General features: G+C 37.0%; 1 protein-coding gene and 1 pseudogene across 1 annotated transcript; both read left to right on the top strand.

Moving 5' to 3' along the window:
* Positions 1–272: 272 nt before the first annotated feature.
* LOC116248770 (probable aldo-keto reductase 2) lies at positions 273–5,590 on the top strand (annotated as a pseudogene).
* A 695-nt stretch (positions 5,591–6,285) lies between these two features.
* On the top strand, positions 6,286–9,266 carry LOC116248769 (probable aldo-keto reductase 4). The gene is made up of 5 exons (XM_031621734.2): positions 6,286–6,708; positions 6,824–7,021; positions 7,596–7,768; positions 7,855–7,957; positions 8,602–9,266. The coding sequence occupies exons 1-5, from the start codon at positions 6,487–6,489 to the stop codon at positions 8,938–8,940; spliced, it is 1,035 nt and encodes a 344-aa protein (XP_031477594.1). The 5' UTR covers positions 6,286–6,486; the 3' UTR covers positions 8,941–9,266.
* The last annotated feature ends 10,327 nt before the right edge of the window (positions 9,267–19,593 follow it).

The following is a 19,593-nucleotide window of genomic DNA, read 5'->3' as shown; positions in this document are numbered from 1 at the left end:
ACGAGTGTGGGACGATGATCATCCTTGTCCTATCAATCCATTTGAAGGTGTCATAAATACAATCAAATTTTCCTTGGATCTTAAATAATGTGTCATCCCGCATAACTCATTGATAATATATCTTTGTGTGAATCTGAATAATGGCTTGTTTTTTTTTTTCATTCGAACATAAATTCATCTAAACAACAAGAGTACTTTAGGAATCTCTCTCTCTCTCTCTCTCTCAATGGTGTATCTAAACCTGGGATCTTGGAACTCTACCCTCAGCAAGTCAGATTTTAGATGAATTTGAACCATGAGCTTTGAGATGAAGTTGGAGCCATCGATGGCAATGGCATCGTTGTCTGGTTAGAATTCTAAGCTCCGGCAGTCTAGCGATTGAGCGAGCGAAGAGAGAGAGCTAGAGAGAGAGAGAGGAATGGTGTCGGCGAATGTGATGGAGAAGATCGAGTTGGGGAGTAGTGGTCTGGTGGTGTCGCAGCAGGGTTTGGGATGCATGGGGATGTCGGCGTTATATGGTCCGCCGAAGCCAGAGGAGGACATGATTCGACTCATAAGGCACGCCATAATAGTGGCATCACCTTCCTCGACACATCTGATATGTACGGGCCCTTCACCAACGAGGTATTGGTGGGTAAGGTCAGTACTTCTCTCTCTCTCTCTCTCTCTCTGAGATGGTGTCTTCCTATTATTGGCAGTTTAAAAATAAGGATTTAATGCGTTGATGGCGGTACTTTTCGAATTGGGTACGGTGGCGGTGTTGCAGGCAATCAAAGGTCTGAGGGAAAAGGTTCAGTTGGCCACCAAGTTCGGTGTCACTTTTGCAGATGGAAAGATAGAGATACGCGGGGATCCTGCATACGTTCGGCGGCTTGCGAGGCTTCTTTGAAGAGGTTGGATGTGGATTGCATCGATCTGTACTATCAGCATCGCGTTGACACACGGGTTCCGATCGAAGCTACAGTATGTTCAATCTTCCAGCATCTATGGATATAGGGATAGCCTACTTGCTACTTAAATGTGTACCTCCCTTTGGTAATTATCGTGAAGATTTCTGTAGGGAGCCATCTGCCACATAGGTTGATAAAGTTGGCGTGAACACATCCTTTTTGTTCCAGACTGCACAAATTGTAAAAAGAAGGAACATAAATGTAAAACATAGAGCGTGCATGTTGGAATCAGTTCTCTATTTTATTGCAATAACAATAGTGCTTAAATACCTAGTGTGATCAGTATGCTGTTGCTCTAACTGCCTTTTAGCAATGGTTTTTTTCCCCTTCAACATATCTCACTTTATAGGTTGGGGCTGCTTCATTTTCTGATTCTCTAGAAGTTGTTGCCTTCCACGTATGTATTCATGGTTATTACTTCACCTAGGCAACTAGTAATAATTGGAAACCCATTGATAGAACAGCGGTTTCTCTACTGTTCAGAAAACATGATGGAAAGCTGACGAGACTTCATTGGGCTTCAGAGTAATTGGATTTGATTCCAAAGTAAAATCAATGTCAACATTGTGGTTTATTTTCTTTTCATGTTCAATATAGTAATCTTGAAATTAATAATATAAGTTATGCCATTTCATTTATCTTTTAGTTATCTCCTAGTCCTTATGTTAATCTTCTATATTATCTGTTAATGCCTAGTTTTACATGTGCTACATCTATTTACTTGTATGAGGAGCGTTATTTATGGGTGCTCACATAATTATGTGAGGCATAAAAAATTTTATCTGTTCTTTTCCCCTGGCAAGGTTGGTGAAATGAAGAAGCGGGTCGAAGAGGGCAAAGTAAAATTTTTGGGGCTTTCTGAGGCCTCTGCCTCGACAATTAGAAGGGCTCATGCTGTTCATCCAATAACAGCAGTGCAATTAGAGTGGTCCTTGTGGACCAGAGATGTTGAGGAAGAAATCGTTCCCACCTGTAGGTGAGTATCGCCCCCGTGCTTCCACTGTGTGTAAACTGGTGATTGATTTAAGAATCTTACTTCTTCCGTTTGTTCTTTCCTTTCACAGGGAGATTGGTATAGGTATTGTTGCATACAGTCCCCTGGGTAGAGGTTTCTTTTCAACAGGACCCAAACTGGTTGATGGCTTTGGAGAAGGTGATTTCAGAAAGGTGGGTTTGTGTGTGTTTGTATGACAATTAAGCTTCTTGGGATTAATGGAATTGTTACAGTATATCCTCTTTTTCCTCCAAACCCTTTTTCTCCATAGAAGAGAAGAGAGATGTGGAACAGAGAAAGTTTCTGACACTTGTTTTCATTATATTTCCCTTGTTCTGCTGAAATAAAAACGTCAAGTTCTAGAGACATCAACCTGTATACTGGATCTAAAACTTGTCTGGTTTCTCTTGCAAGAGGCATGAAGTATGCTTGTACTTCTTTCTTTCTGCATCAGCAGGTATAATTTGGAAGTACACGTTATTTTGAAAATTTTACTAGTGCATACTGCATAGACCAAATTCATGGATATACTTCTGTAGCTGTACGAGCTTCCTCTACAGTTCTTTTAACCCTTTATTCTCCCGAAGTAAAACTGATGTTAGTGGCCATTTCTTCAAATATTTGTAAAGGATTAAGCTGTCCCAAAATGGCAAATTATTATCATTCTGGTAACAGCAGAGTATTGTAGACATGCAGCACCTATAAGGTCACTGTAACTAGGGGACTTCTTGTCCCCAATTTTTGTACGTAGGGAACTTCTTGTCCTCAAATTTTGATATACATTCTCATTTTATCGGCTATATCGGCTATAAGGTCACCCAATGCATATTTTTTCCCTTTCCTTTTGGGTGCATCTTTAGATTAATCTTGTTAGAAATGATAACCGTATACATGGATTTATTTTTTGTCATTTGATCTGTAAGATTACATTTTCTTACAGTTCTTGCCAAGATTTCAGCCAGAGAATTTGCAACATAATGCCAATCTGTTTGAACGTGTACATGAAATAGCTACTAAGAAGGGATGCACACCATCCCAGCTTGCATTGGCTTGGGTTCATCATCAGGGGAAAGATGTTTGCTCGATTCCTGGAACCACCAAAATTGAAAATCTGAATCAGAATATTGGTGCTTTGTCTGTGACCCTGACCTCTGAAGAAATGGCAGAACTTGAGCATATAGCTTCCAAGGACGGCGTTAAGGGAGACAGGTACGCGGACATGCGTTCCACTTTTTTCGCATCAGAGATACCTGCTTTGTCCTCGTGGAAAGCCGAGTAATCTTATTCCAAAGTGGCTGTTGAACTATCCTTTGGTGATCTGAAGACTATTATGATATTTTAAAAGCAAAATATGGTATTTAAGTATGCTGAAAATGAGTTTGAGGTATAAATAAATAAAGCATTATGACTCATTATGTAGAATGTCTTGAGTATATTGGGAAATACCGTTGTATTTTTCTCTTATTCTGGACAATGGTTTTGATGTAGAATGTATTGAGTATACTGGGAAATACTGTTGTATCTTCCGCTTGTTATAGACAATTATTTTGCTGCATTACGATAATAAATGCTATACTGATGCTTTTATTCTTAAACTGTCCAATTATCTATACCTGCTGTCTGAAAATCTGTATGCGACATGGTTATTGTAAGTAATAAAATGGTTTGGGGATTTCTCTAAGTTCATCCCTGACCTATAAGGCGATTGACAAATCCACCCTTCCCTTCTCACAATTGGCAAACTGGACTTCCGAAAAAAAAGATATTTTAACTGTCATATCTTGGCTTCTGGTGTGTAGCAGGCAATGCAAAGTGGTTTTATGTTTATCCCTTATTTAAGCAGCAATGGTTACATGGTTTTATCCCCTTATTAAGTTAATAAATGCGCTTTTTGGCAAACAACTATAGTCGAAGAAAAAAAAAATCTATGGCTGAAGGATCGCTGGATAAGCAGGTCATTTCAAATTGATACTTTGGTCCATACTCACATACATCTTCAATGTTTGAAAAGTATCTCATTTTCATTGCGTCTCTGACGCCTGCAGATAATATGGGAAAATATGGAAACTTTTTCAAAATATCACCAAAATGAAAATATCTTGACATTATCCTAATATAGATGTAATATTTTCTCGAAACTTTCAAAAAGTCAATTTTTCATATTTTTAAGAAAATGATTTTTTTTTATCATTTTATGTTCTCAAAATGTTTTCCTGCTTCTATAGTTTTTGCAAGAAAATTTATATAAAACCTGCTACCCCATTTTTTTAGTTTCCTATTCTTCTCCTGTTCAAAGTCTACAAATTTTCCCAACATGTTCCCGTGATAACCTGTATCTGAGAAAATAATTCCCAGGTAGAACCTTGCCAAGCTATGGTTTGAACAGCGTTTCTTAATGACAGAATCTCCTGTGCCTCATTGGGCACTTTCACTAATAGACTTACTTCTGGATGATAAATTAATTTTTTGTTTGGCTTAACTATGGTAAATGGCAGTTCCTTTATTTGATTCATTCCTTTCTTGGCCGCCTTAAATATTTCTGCTGGCGCGATCCCTTAAAAATGAGTTAGTAACTGAGTAACAAGCTGTTTCATCTAATTGCTAATGCTATACTTATATTTGTATCACAAATGTAGCACGTTGCTTGTATATCTTTCACAAACTGTACCATAGACAGGATCCCTGTAAAAAACAGATGATGACAGTAAGGATGCATGCTAAGTAGTTTGCCATCTACTAAAGTGGTCGGCATGCTTCATCCATATAAAGGCACTGATCTAGTAATCGGCTTGCTTGAATCAAGATTGTGGTCTTCCTCCAAGTTTATCTTGTTATCTATGTGCATTTTCTCTATTCATAAATAGCTTATTTTTTCAACTGGAACGCTTGATGTAAACTGGCGAACTGTATGGATGGAGGAAATGATGTGTTCGGTCAGTTTAAGATGTCCACGTGCAACTAAAATTTCAGTCACTCATCATTATCTTTCTCATAAATTGGCATGTGGTTGTGTTTCTCGAAGAATTTTGTCAACTCAGTAAAATAATTGAAGTAATATGCTTTCTAACTACAAGTAATCCTTCTATTGTTCTAGCCAAAAGGTAAGTATATATCCTGTGTTGTTTTTTTTTTTTTTCTATTTGGAAATTTGTATTAAATTTGTATATTTGAGAGTATTTTAACTGTTGCTAAGTGATTATAAAAGTACTACCTGCTGAGAAAATGATTGTCGATTAACGAGGTTTCTGACTACATTGCAATTCTCCTGTCAAAAGGCATGGTATCCTGTCACACCGATGATGCGCAAGCCATCGTTTAATGGACCAGAGTGCATAGAAGAGGTAATGATATACTGTTCATGCTTTGACTTTCCTTTGCCAACTAATCTTGGGAATGCCTGTTATGCAGTTAAGTAGGTGGTCACTTGCAGATTCAGTTAAAACATGAGCACTTGTGGGTGTGAAACTTGGAAGAGAATGGCATTATGATCATCCTTCTCCTATCAAATCCATTTGAAGCTGTCATAAATATCTAGTCACATTGTCTTGGATCTTAAATAAGTTGTCATCCCTCATCAAATATTGATAATATCTTTATGTGAATCTGAATAGTGACTTGATTTTTTTTCCTTCAAACATAAATTATCACAATAACAAAAGTACTTCAGCAATCTCTCTCTCTCTCTCCGGTCATAACTATCTGATCACATTTCATTTGGATCTTAAATGGTTTGTCATCCTGGAAAACTTATTGATAATATCTTAATAAGCATTTGAATCTGAACAATCAGTTTTTTTTTTTTTTTTTCAAACATAAATTCATAATCAGCAATAGAAGTACTTTAGCAATCTCTCTCTCTCTCTCCAGAGATCCGCACACACAGGTACCTATATCGAACTAGACCTGCTGTGCGCATGACCACTGAACTGTTGATTAGATTCAATGAGTCGGTCCCGATGTGATTCAGATGGCACAGGATTCACTAGTCAAATCCACGTCCCACTTAAATTATCCCGTGATTAACTGTTCGTTCCCAACAAAATTTCTGTTTCTATAGAAATGAAAGACCAGTAGATCTTGCCTCAGTGGTGTATCTGAATCTGGGATCTTAGAAATCTACCCTCAGCTAGTCAGCTTTGAGATGAGTTTGAACCATGAGCTTTGAGATGAATTTGGATCCTCAAGCGGACTGCACGTATGGAACTTTCAAACACGATGCTCGCTGAAGCGCGCGATGCCGCTAGATCGTGTCGCTAACGCTTCGTGGCGGGCCTGGCGGCCGCTGGCCTGGTGATACTTTAGCTGGGGGTCCGGAGGAGGGCCTTCATACCATTTTTTACAGAGATTGGGCGATTATCCGACACCAATCACTCAAAATTCAACGCCACGATTTAAGATTGATGACTTAATCATTGACCAGAGCGTTGAGAGCGTTGACAAGTGGAGCAGTATCTGGTTATAAATTCTAAGCCCAGCCAATCTAGCTATTGAGCGAGCGAGCGAGCGAGAGAGAGAGAGATAGAGAAAGAGAGAGAGAGAGCAATGGCGTCGACGAAGGTGGTGGAGAAGATCGAGTTGGGGAGTAGCGGTCTGGTGGTGTCGCAGCAGGGATTGGGATGCATGGGGATGTCGGCGTTCTATGGTCCGCCGAAGCCAGAGGAGGACATGATTCGACTCATAAGGCACGCCATAGATAGTGGCATCACCTTCCTCGACACATCTGATATCTACGGGCCCTTCACCAACGAGGTATTGGTGGGAAAGGTCAGTACTCTCTCTCTGTGGTGATCGTGTTTTCCGATTGTTGACAATTTAAACGCAAGGATTTAATACGTTCATGGCGGTATTCTTGGAATTGGGTATGCTGGTGGTGTTTCAGGCAATCAAAGGTCTAAGGGAAAAGGTTCAGTTGGCCACCAAGTTCGGTATCAGCTTTGCAGATGGAAAGAGAGAGATACGCGGGGATCCTGCATACGTTCGGGCGGCTTGCGAGGCTTCTTTGAAGAGGTTGGATGTGGATTGCATCGATCTGTACTATCAGCATCGCGTTGACACACGGGTTCCGATCGAAGCTACAGTATGTTCAATCTTCCAGCATCTGTGGATATAGGGATATAGAGATAACCTACTTAAATGTGTACGCCCCATTGGCAATTATCGCGAAGATTTCTGTAGGAATGCCATGACGTCTGAAATGTTATATGCTACGTAGCTTGATAAAGTTGGCGTCAAAACATCCTTTTTGTTCCAGATTTCTCATTTAGACGTTTACTCAATTCATTGTTTATAACTCGTACAAAGGAAGGTAAAACATAGAGCGTGCATGTTGGAATCAGTTCTCTATTTTATTGGAATGACTGTAGTGCTTAAAATACTAGTTTGCAGCAGCATGCCATTGCTTAAGATTGTGGTTTATTTTCTTTTCGTGTTCAATATAGTAAACTTGGAATCAATAATATAAGTTATGTCATTTCATTTATTTATTTTTTAGTTACTTCCTAGTCTTCATGTTGATCTTCTATATTATCTGTTAATGCCTAGTTCTTCATGTGCTACATCTATTTACTTGTATGAAGAGTACTATTTATATGTGCTTAAGTATGTGAGGCTTAAAAAACTTTATCTGTTCTTTTCTCCTCTCATCTGGCAAGGTTGGTGAAATGAAGAAGCTGGTCGAAGAGGGAAAAGTAAAATATTTGGGTCTTTCTGAGGCCTCTGCCTCGACAATTAGAAGGGCTCATGCTGTTCATCCAATAACAGCAGTGCAAATAGAGTGGTCCTTGTGGACCAGAGATGTCGAGGAAGAAATCATTCCCACCTGTAGGTGAGTGTGCCCCCCCGCTTCCACTCTGTGTAGACTGGTGATTGATTTAAGAATCTCACTTCTTCTTTTGTTCTTTGCTTTCACAGGGAGCTTGGTATAGGTATTGTTGCATACAGTCCCCTGGGTAGAGGTTTCTTTTCAACAGGACCCAAACTGGTTGATAGCTTTGGAGAAGGTGATTTCAGAAAGGTGGGTTTGTGTGTGTGTGCGACAACCAAGCATCTTGGGATTAATGGAGTTATTACAGTATATCCTCCTCCTCCTCCAAATCCTTTTTCTCCAAAAAAAAAGAGAGATGAGAAACAGAGAAAGTTTCTAACACTGGTTTTCATCATATTTCCCCTGTTCTGCTGAAACAAAAACGTCAAGTTCTATAGACATCAACCTGTATACTGGATCTAAAACTTGTCTGGTTTCTCATGCAAGTGGCATGAATTATACTTGTACATATTTATTTCTGCATCAGCAGGTATAATTTGGAAGTAACACGTTATTTTGAAAATTTTACTAATGCATGCTGCGTAGACCAAATTCGTGGATATAATTCTATAGCTGTAAAAGCGTCATATACAATTCGTTTAACCCTTTATTCTTCAGAAGTAAAACTGGTATTGAATGAGCATTTCTTCAAATATAATAAAGGATCAACCTGTCCCCAAAAGGCAAAGTATTATAATTCTGGACCCTGGTTACAGGATAGATATGCAGCACCTATAATGTTATACAATGCATATTTTTTTCCTTTTTCTTAGGTCCATTTTAGACTAACCCTGTTAGAAATGATATGGATTTATTTTTGTCATTTGACATCTAAGATTGCATTTTTTTTACAGTTCTTGCCAAGATTTCAGCCAGAGAATTTGCAACATAATGCCAATCTGTTTGAACGTGTACATGAAATCGCTGCTAAGAAGGGATGCACACCATCCCAGCTTGCATTGGCTTGGGTTCATCATCAGGGGAAAGATGTGTGCCCGATTCCTGGAACCACCAAAATTGAAAATCTGAATCAGAATACTGGTGCTTTGTCTGTGACCCTGACCTCTGAAGAAATGGCAGAACTTGAGCATATAGCTTCCAAGGATGGCGTTAAGGGAGACAGGTACGCAGACATGCGTCCCACTTTTTTTGCATCAGAGACACCTGCTTTGTCCTCATGGAAAGCCGAGTAATCTTACTCCAAAGTGGCTGTTGAACTATCCTTTGGTGCATGATCTGAAGACTATTTTAATACTTTAATAAAGCAAAATATGGTACTTAAAGTGTGGTGAAAATGAGTTCGTGGAGGTATAAATAAAGAAAGCACTGTGACTCATTATGTGGAATGTATTGAGTATACTGGGGAAAACTGTTGTAATTTCCTCTTATTATAGACAACGGTTTTGATGTTGAATGCTTTAGTATATTGGGAAATACTGTTGTATCTTCCTTTTGTTGTAGACAATGCTTTTGTTGCATTACGATAATAAAATGATGTACTGATGGTTTTGTTCTTAAACTGTCCAATTTTCTGTACCTGCTATCTGAATATCTGTATGTGATATGGGTTAATGGAAGTAAGAAAATGCTGTTGGGATTTCTCTAAGTTCATCCCTGACCTATAACGCGACTTGACAAATCCATACTTCCATTCTTACAATTGGCAAACTCGACTTCCGATAAATGTTGTTAAAAGCAAAAGCGACGCCTGCAGGGCAAGGCTATAATGGAACTTTGAAGTGTAAAAAGCCAATGCTTCATAAGGAACAGGGAAAAAAATGTAAGCAAAAAAGCAAAGGCGTGCATTTAATTAGTAATATCTCCTCCTCGCTCTCTCTCTCTTATTATATATATATATATATATATATATATATATGTTGTTAATTTTTGGCAATCTAATGTTATGGCCATGATCTTAAAGAGTGATTTGTTGAGAAAATATATTTAGTTAGTCGTTTTCTTACTTAAATAATGCTTTTTTAATAGTCAAAAAATAAACTGTTCTTATAACAACAAAATTTTGCTGATAATTTTTTTTTATAAAAATGACTTGAATTAAAGCATGATTATATTATTTTTTTGTTTATCAACACATTAATAGGTATATGTACAGATAGTGTAATTGAAGGGAAAAGGCTTGTTATCTAAACAAATAAAGGAACCATTACTCTATTTTTTCATCATCATTTCCAATGCAAACTTGCTGGGGTTAGGCCCTTACCAATTTGTTAAGATGGTATGAACAAAATTACAAAAAACGGTGGACAGAATGTACAAAGAGAAAAGGCCACTGGCGACGCATAGAACTAAACACTATGCGGCGAGGACAGACGTTGTTACACAACTATATGAAGGGAAATTATATAAAACACATTAATCGTTCTGTTGTTTTGTTCATCAAAAGAACTGACAGTCAAAGTGTTGTTACACAATAAGTTATCATCATCATTGATATCAATTCTTCGTCACCTGCACTTTCTTCTTCCTCATGAAATGATGGCATGGGAGTCTTTCTTTTGCCTCTAGTAAATTGTACACTAGAATTATACAATAAAAGATGCTTCACTAAAATTTATATAATCAAATTTATCTATAAACTTTGCGCTTGTTAAAGAATATAGATACGATTCACATTTATATAACATCAACATTTACACTCTAGATACAATAAAAGGTTTGTGCCGAAAGAGAACCTCGCCGAGTTGGAATTGTCAAAAACCGAAGAGAGAGAGACGGAAAAAAGTAGCGAAAGGATGAACTCAGGGAACGAGACGATAAAGAAATTCGTAAGAAGAAGAAAAGTCTTCGGGCAAAGGGTGGTTTTTTTCCAAAAATTTGTGCTGGTAGAGACTTCAAACGGGTTTTGTATGACGCGAATTCGTCTACTTTTCAGAACACCACATTCCCAAACTTACGTTCTTCTTTAGAAAAAAAATGCACTCGGGCAAGCACGCCATGGTTGAACTTCAAAGCATCTTTTTTATTTTCAAAGGGAAGCGCGCCTTTCACGCCCTGAAATCACTTTCACAACATTGCCCTGTAACTTTTACAAGGCAAATTTGCTTTGTTTCTGTTTCTTCATCCCTGCTAAGCGGTTTCTGTATTATGTTCTTCAGAAAAATGGTTTCCTGTCATCAGAAAAAACATCCCAGCTACAATCTTACAGCATGGAATTCCCTAATCCTGAATCTCTGAGATTCCCTTTCTTTTATCTGATGTGCCATCTTCATTTCCATGAGCTTATAACTACAATTACCTCTTCGTGTACACCAGGAAAACAGTTGAACACAATTCTTAAAATATTCATCTCATCTCACATTTGGTGAGGGCCTAAACAGACAGTACCCACCTTCAGAAAGCCGCCCTCCTTTACATTAATAGAGAAAGCCACCTGTGTTCTGCCATAGTTGCATGTCACAGCTGCTTGAAAAAAACTCCCCATGTTTGGCCAAAAATCTGGTCTAACATTCGTTTTTATCCATACAAATGTCTTTCCTGTAATTGGAAGACCAGCTAACCTGAAAGCGTATCTTCATGAAATCATGTCAGCAAACATCAAACTCAGCCTCTGCTGTTCTTCTTCATGAATTGCTGCATTGCGACACTTTCAAAGGGGCCACGCTGTCCACGAGGAACAACAGCCAACGTCTTCCAAGTCAACTTCCCGGCCCTTCCACTCTCCACCACCAATTCAAAGGCTCATTAATTGACATAGACAGTGTTATTTTCTTGTCAAATCTGGCTGCTAAGAAAGTCCCAAACTTGTTCAGTAAACTGGCATGAAAGGGATACGTGCGAACCAGGGCACCTGAAATTTACAGAGGTTGAATTTGTCAGCCAGAAACATGGGAAACGGAGTCTCCTCCCACAATCTAGAAGCAGAGCCCATTTGACTATAAGGAAGCGGGTCGTTGTCTCGATTGCTTTGTTCCACTTAATCTGGAATTTTCTTCTCTTGATGCAATCAACATGATTCTTCTCGTCCCCCCAGGCCAGATAGACGCCACCCTCGCTTAGATTGATGCATTGGGAAATCCAAGCTGGGAATTTTCATTTCTAGAACGGAGGGTGGTTGCAAGACTTAAAATTTCTAGATATAAGACTCTCTGGCAAATGATCAACCATATAATAATATTCTGGCCCTTTGAGAATAAAATACAGAACGTACCGGGTGAGCGAGAGCCTTAATCCCACTGCCCGAGCCCAAGCCACCCTCCTTCCCAAGGGTCTAAACATAGCAGGTAGTTAAATCTCTATGTGCTTCAATTGCACATAGGCCTCTGCACCTCCTTATGAAACAAGAACATAGCCCTCCATGATTACGAGCCACATTATGTGCCCCACGCTCACCCTTTTGAGCTATGCCCAGGGAAAATGAAATACAGAACTTGCTGGCATTTGGCATGTTTCCTATTATGTAGTTCTTTACAATGAGATAACTCACTTTTTCCATCTAGGGCCTGATTTGCATTGGATATCTCATCAAACTGTTTGAAAAAAATCGGATATGGAAAAAACTATAATATCCCATTAAAAAATCAGATCTGATTCGGATTTAGAAACGACATCCAATTAGATTCAGAATGGATGTGCATACATATTCTGATTCAAATCAGATTTAGTTTTGAATAAATATCCCATATTCAATAATCTTCCATTTTGAAAATCTTAGATTCAGATTGTAAAATTAGATTTTAGATTCGGGTTTGGATATAACTTTTATTTCTTTATATTTGAATCTGGAACCAAATATGTGAATATCCAAAAAAGCGGATGTGGTTAAAAATAACATTATATCCGATTCAATCGGATTAGTTACATCCTTATTTCCATCCTCACATTAACCTTGGGCCTCTAGAATTCTTTCTATATGTCCAAAGATGCTACCTATAAGTGTCCAAAGATCTTTTGATAGCAGGGAATATCATGTCGGCCCTGTTGGAGCATGTTAAATCCACTCCTCCCTCTTGGGCCTTGGCGTTATGCCAATGAGGAGATTGCATGTATATCCTCAACAAAGTTGGAAGGTTGATTGCTTGAAACGAGAGATGATAAGAAATCTACATATGAATGGGAAGAAGATGAAAAATCCTTGGCATCAATGCTGAGCTAATGAGCCTTGGTGGGTACTGGTGTGAAGATAGTCTGTAAGCTTGGTGTTCCATCATAGCTCATGAATAAATGTAACGCTTCAAGTACTTTGGCTGAATCAATGTAGGGATGTCAACGGGTGGGATTCAGATTATATTTATATATATATATATATATACCCTTGATCATATTCACTTTTTTCAGATATTCATATATTTGGATTTAAATCCGGATTTGAATACAAATAAAGAAAAGTCATATCCGAATCTGAAGCTCGATTTTACAATCCGAATCCGATCCCAATTCATTTTTTATATTTATATCCAAATTTGAATCGGATTTAGCCAATTTTCAAAATATAGTAGCATTAGATACAAGATATTGTTTAAAAATGAATCCGATCCAAGTTCATGTCCGAATCTGATCGGATGCAATTTATTAAATCCAAATCCGACCTGGTTTCTTAATCGGATAATTTTTTTTTTTCAGGTCAGTTTGGTCGAATATCTGATTGACATACCTAAAAATCTATGGGTAGTAGATCGGTGTACTGGGGGTTGGGTTGTTTGAAGGGAAGGAAGACCAAAAAAATATTCAACCACTTTCCAAGGAGCTAGCTAGGGGTTTCACTAGGTGATCAGACGAGGTACATCTAAATATGTGAGTGCATTTTTAAATGTAGTAATTACCTAAAGAAAACAAAATATTTGAAGACAGGAAAAACTTTCATAATTGTGTAGCAAAAGAAATACCCATGTTGCACAAGTGCATTAATAATCTGGAATTGTGAAAAATTAGTAAGCACAGGCCCGTGAGTAAATGCCCTCATTGAACTTCGCCACTCTAAAATTGGCATCTTTATTTATTGGAAGGTGCTAAAGAATACGAAAATCAAAGAAAAATTATAGAGGGATGCAGTTTGACAATCAAAGAAGCTTGGCCACTCACATTCTCAATCAAAGAATATGAGTCATTAACTATCTTCAAGTTGTTGGGATCAAGAATACATTGAAATCAACACATGAATAAGTGTTTGGACGCCTGCCTTTTCGTGCCAAGCACCGCTAAATCCCCCATGGCTGCAAATGGAGGATTCAAGTTCTTTATTGTACTGCTCAATCGTAAAGCGAGTTTCTTTTGGTATTCCTATTTGATTGAAGATAGAACCCAAATACAGAACATTGAAAATTTGAACATAATCCAACTAAGATGTAAAAATCCCTGCGTGGGGATTTGAATCGGATTAGGAGGCATAACTTGAATAGCTTCTCCAAATCTTAAAGTTAGTTAACATTGTCAATCTGTCATTCCATGTGCTTAGTCATTTTTCGGAGAAGAATACTTTGCATCGGCACCTGATGCTCATCAAACATATGGTGATGAAGTTAGGACTTCATTCTTGTATAGTTTTTAATATAAAGTTTGGGTGATGGAAGTCAGTGGGAGAGAAGGTTGTGTCTTTCTTGAATCAATTTTATGGTGTTAGCATACCACCGTAAGCATTACCCAGAACCCAAAGTTTTTTTTTTTTTTTTTAAAGAATGCTCCAAGAAACTTTAGAAGCACGAATCTCCTTTTATATGTTTCTATTCGAGGGAATTTAGCTCTTACATCCATTCAGGCCAAACCTGCACAATGAGGTATAATTGAATTTGATATTCACTTTTTTATTGTGCTTGCCTGAAGTTGATATTTGAGCAATGAATGTGATAAAGCATGGGCAAAAAGCACGCTATTTTCACAATAACTCCAAGCAAGCCAGCTTTCCAACTGATCTTTTACCACTTAAATGAGAAATGAATACATTTACCCTCAACAGAGCTTCAAGGGGTCGAGCAGCGCAGTGCAAACAGCCATGGTTTCAGCTTTATGGGCACCAGCTCTTTGCACGAGTCGTAAAATATATTCGGTCCTGTTGTTAACTATGGAGTTTTATAACTTTGACCTAATAATAGATCAAAATTTTGTCACAACATATTACATAGAAGCTTTAATGTCGAATTTAGAAACCAGAATCAACTGCAGTTCTTGAAACTTGACCTGATCATGAACTGCATATAGCTTATAAAATTATAAATTTTAAGCGATTAATTTCCCAAAATCTTATGTCTATTTAGATACGCAGTCGTGATGATGGTTTAGAACATTGAAATCAATCATGAGAATCTGTTACTTGAATGCATAATAACATTTTCGACGGATTGAATAATTCATTGGTCTAAAACAATTTTGGCAATTTAAAGTGACAAAATAAACTGATTCATTAACGTGTGCCGATCTGAATTTGAATTATGAATCGAGGTTACCGTTATTTAACTGTTGTTAACTGCTGTACACTTTCCACTTTGTCGGATGTCTCAGAAGTGACAACTACTGTACACTTGTTCCTTGTATTAGTAGTTTTTTTTTTTTTTCAGTTGATTGAAATCATGACTGTTTGCTTCGTACTTTAAACAAATTTCTTTATAAATCTTATGAAGATCAGGGGTGGAGTCAAGATTTTCTTTAGGGGCGAGCCGACAGTTCAACCTCTAGATTTGAATAGGGCCAGATTGAATTCAAATCTAAAAAATACATGACACAATTAAAAAATTATATTTTTTTCAATGTAATTTTTTTTTTCATTGGCCCAAGGCCCCCCCCCCTTCAAAATTTTAACAGTGTAATAAATTCAGTGTGAATTCTAGCAATAATTCAAAACTAAATTAAAAATCATTGTATGCTTGTTCTCTTGCATAAATCAAACGGCATAGATGTTGAACCTGATCGATCTGATATAATGTAGACCTATAGGTTGATGAATTTGGCCACACTACCTTTAGCTGTTTAGTGCTATTTGGCTACTTCGGCGATCAGTTTTTTCAATTTGAATACTTCACACAAGAACTCAAACATTCCGAATTAGTTGTATAGTTAAAAAGAATCATTGAAAGTTTGATGCACAAATTAAATACTATGAGCATTTTAGAATCAACATGTGTGTGTGGATCGATACCTTTTCAATGTGGCCGCCGAACAATGACACAGTTTGTTGTTCAATTAGAGACGAAATGTTCAGATGTCTACTATCTTGTAGATAAAAGAAAGAAACTACGTCTTTCTGAACCTCCTGTTACTGTTATTAACCATACCAATTGCAAGTCCGCGCCGCCTGTTACATAAAGTAGTAGATTCATGAAACAGTTTGTTATTGTTCTTATTGCCAAAGGACCTTCATGGATGTGATTTTTTTAATATAAATATCCCGATCTTGCCATGGTTCATTGAGAGCATCTTGGCCAGCACAGTCATCATACAGCCGAGGGAGGTTAGCGGCATCTAGAGTTCTTTTTTTTTTTTTTTTTCATGGGGCATTAAATATGTGGTTTACAAATTTTCAGTTGGTCTTGGGGCAGTGACTCGGGTCTCGTGGGGCTCCTTCATGTAACTTAAGTCAGGTCTACCAATTGATTCAACACGTAAATTCAAAGTTTCAAATTAATCTATCTCCGCCCCTGGGTAGATGCTACTGCCAGAAGTGCTCTAGAAATACAATGTCAAAAGATTTCATATGCGAAAACACAAGCAATGTTATCAGGGAGGCAGGATTGGACTTCGACTCGAAATTAAAAATGCAATAAGCTAACAAGTGACCTTTATTGATGTTGGCCAGGTTCCATGATATACTTTTATGCTCGTCTTCTTTCTTTCAAATGGGCATAAAATTTGTTCTTTTCTTGACAGAATGGCGTGTTTTGACAGTAGACTGTGAAACACAACGATGGAGTTAGATAGGCCTACATGAGCTTTAGGGATGTCAAGGATTTGATTTTGAATCAGATAATACCCACAATCGTATCTACTTTTTTTTGGATATACACTTATTCGAGTTCTAATAGATTCAAATAAAAACATAAAAAGGTTATATCTGAAACAGAATCCTAATTTTGAACTGAGTGTAGACGATTTTAAAAATGTAAATGCAAGGGGATAGGATATTTATTTAAAAACTAAATCAGATCTGAATCCAATGGGATTATTGTATATCTGAGAATCTAAATTCGATCGGATGTCAGTTCTTAAATGATCTGATTTCTCAATCAGATATTTTTTTTTTTGGAATCTGATCATAGAAAGATCAGCCAAAGGAGCATCCTGACATCACTTAATGGTGCATATTTTTTCATTAAAAGTAAAATGGAACTTTAAAATATAAACCCAATGTTTCCATTATGGAGCGTTTGTTTTAATTATTTTATGAACTTAGGCAGTTGTTCGTCATTTTTCCATGTTAAGTGTTATTTGAAAATGTATCAAAATTTTGGCAGTTATTTGTAAAATTTCGATTAAATATCATTTGAAGCCTTGAAGATCAGAGGCTCAGTACTGACGTTTCAGCAAGGCAAGCAACAATATTCTCACTCTCTTTTTCACTGGAATAACTCTTTTGCTGGACATGCAGCTACAGGAGTTGGATGTAGTTAACAGGAAGAAATTAAAAGAATTATACCTTTCTCACAATCAACTGTTCACTTTAATTTCTCTTGTCAAAATCCCCAAGTACCCGATGAACATGATTCCACTGTTCTTTTCTTGCCACAGGTAAAAGAAACAACGCATTCTTCACATGAACGTTATAACAGGAACATGGACACCTTAATTTGAGTGCCCTTTTTGGAACTGTGAACCTGACGATCTTTTTCTTTAAATAGTTCGCCGCCTCACGTTTGGCATCACCTTTCAACAAGTAATACCCAGTAGAGAATGATTTACTTTCGCAAAGTGTGGTTGGTTAATGGAGAAAAGCCACTGCAACTACGCAACTTACAAACAAGATTTCTGTGATCCCTTTAGTCGTGAGAATGTAAAGAAACTGTATGGTTCATCTTCAAAAGAATGAGTCGTTTATACATTGGCTTACCTTTTCCAAGCTGAGAAAGCTTTCCACAGGCTTTACAGATACACTCTTGCACTGGTTGCAGAATTCAACAACGCACCAGCCTACGCATTTAAGGAAAAAACGGGACACTTTCTACTTAATGTGAGAAAATTTTTCACAGGCTTTGCAACCGCATTCTTAACTTTCTTGCTGAATTGGACAACTTGGATGGCAGTTAGTAGTATATGCCCATGACTTTGCCACATTTCTCAACCATATAAAGGCATAGGAATTATGGCTGTTGATCACTTTACAGATAGTGGCTTCTGCTCATGAAACATGGTGCGCAGTACTGCCTCCTATATAAGGCTATGGCTGGTTGGAGATTGATTTCATTAGTTTTGTACAACTGCCGAGATGCACATGCAAGTGTTTGGTTGTATTTGGAAATATTTTGCTGTCTGTAATCAGTTGGAATTTTTTCCAATAAAGACTTGTTTTTTTTTTTCCCCTTAAATTTCAATTTCATATTTAGCTTTTTCCAGATTTCCCACCACAGTGCTAAACTTTGCTAACAATTGTCAAATTGAGGTTGTATACCGAACCATTTATGTAAGGGATGAAAACCAAACCCACTAAAATTAATTATTAAAGCAATTTTTTTGCAATCTAACCTTATAGATATGGAAGAGTTAGTCATTTTTTTACTTTAATAATGTTTTTTAGTAATAAAAAATGAACAGCTCCTAACACATCAAAATTTTGATAGTACAAAAATCAAATTTTCTTACAAAAATTATTCAAAAAATGAATTTTTTTATAAAATGAATTAAAATACAAAATCTTAGAATTGATTTAAAAATAGCGAAGTAAGATGGGAGACCATTGAATCAGCTACTGAATAGAATCGACTTACCATTCGGTTCAAATCGGCCAGTTCGGGAAACATATATCGGGCTTGGGGTACGTAATGGGATTTCGAAAAACCATATCTATCAAGAAATATTTCATTGCTAAATATGGTAAACCAAAATTTATAGGGCACGTAATCCAAGCTTTTTTTTTGTAGAAAAAAAAAACTTCTAATTGTTTGCCCATCAAAGAACTTGGTTTCATAATGAAGTTGACACGTTAAGGAAACGAAACGAATTTTTACGTGACATTTTTTTTTCATAATTTAATGAAAAGTTTCAGATTTTTATTTTGATACAAACCTTACTTTTGTACAACTCTCCAACAAAAATACCTTCGCTTATTTTTTGTATAAATAAAATGACACTTAATTTATCGCAAAGGCTTCCAAAAGAAATGGACGAGGAGATTCTTACGTGGGGGGCCAGCCAAGCTGATTTCCCGAATAAATTCAAGTCGAAAGAAACAACTGACAAACTAATGGTGGGCCTTCTGTAAAAACTTATTACATGTGCAGGCCTTGTAAATTATTGGAGAATCTACTGTTCTCTTTGGCATTTAGTAACTAGTAAGCCTTGGTGTCACGTTTTCTCTAATAGTCTCTGAAAACGACCAAGCTTTTCAAGAAAACTTGTCCACAAACGAATTTCACTAGAACCGTCCATAATTCGGTTCCTTGGTTAATTGTGATTAAGTTATTATTCTTTTACTTACTTTTTTTTTTTCTTTTAATTTTGATGCAATTTGAATAACCGACAAAAGCTGTTGTTTTTAAAATGATAGAAACTTAAGAGAAAAAACCTCTTTAACTAGAGAATGTGTGTTCAAGGCCAAAATTAATTGAAGGGCACTTTTCGAAATGAAAACTGAGTTTTTTGGTTTACATGAAAGACCTGTTTTTCCTTAAGTTTTTAAGGTAAAATTGATTTTTACCACTAAATCTAAGTTTTTCATTTATCATTCAAACATCTAAACCAACTTTTGA

Source organism: Nymphaea colorata, chromosome 2 (assembly GCF_008831285.2).
Source record: "Nymphaea colorata isolate Beijing-Zhang1983 chromosome 2, ASM883128v2, whole genome shotgun sequence".
Lineage (NCBI taxonomy): Eukaryota > Viridiplantae > Streptophyta > Magnoliopsida > Nymphaeales > Nymphaeaceae > Nymphaea > Nymphaea colorata.
Note: the sequence above shows the minus strand (reverse complement) of the source record. Positions and strands in the feature narration are given on the sequence as shown.

What these genes read in the sequence shown, in the direction of transcription:
- LOC116248769 (XM_031621734.2), top strand. Translation starts at nt 6,487, where the DNA reads ATGGCGTCGACGAAGGTGGTGGAGAAGATCGAGTTGGGGAGTAGCGGT. An exon ending in ACGAGGTATTGGTGGGAAAG is followed by an intron (nt 6,709 to 6,823) that starts GTCAGTACTCTC and finishes GTGGTGTTTCAG; the next exon opens with GCAATCAAAGGTCTAAGGGA. An exon ending in GGGTTCCGATCGAAGCTACA is followed by an intron (nt 7,022 to 7,595) that starts GTATGTTCAATC and finishes TCATCTGGCAAG; the next exon opens with GTTGGTGAAATGAAGAAGCT.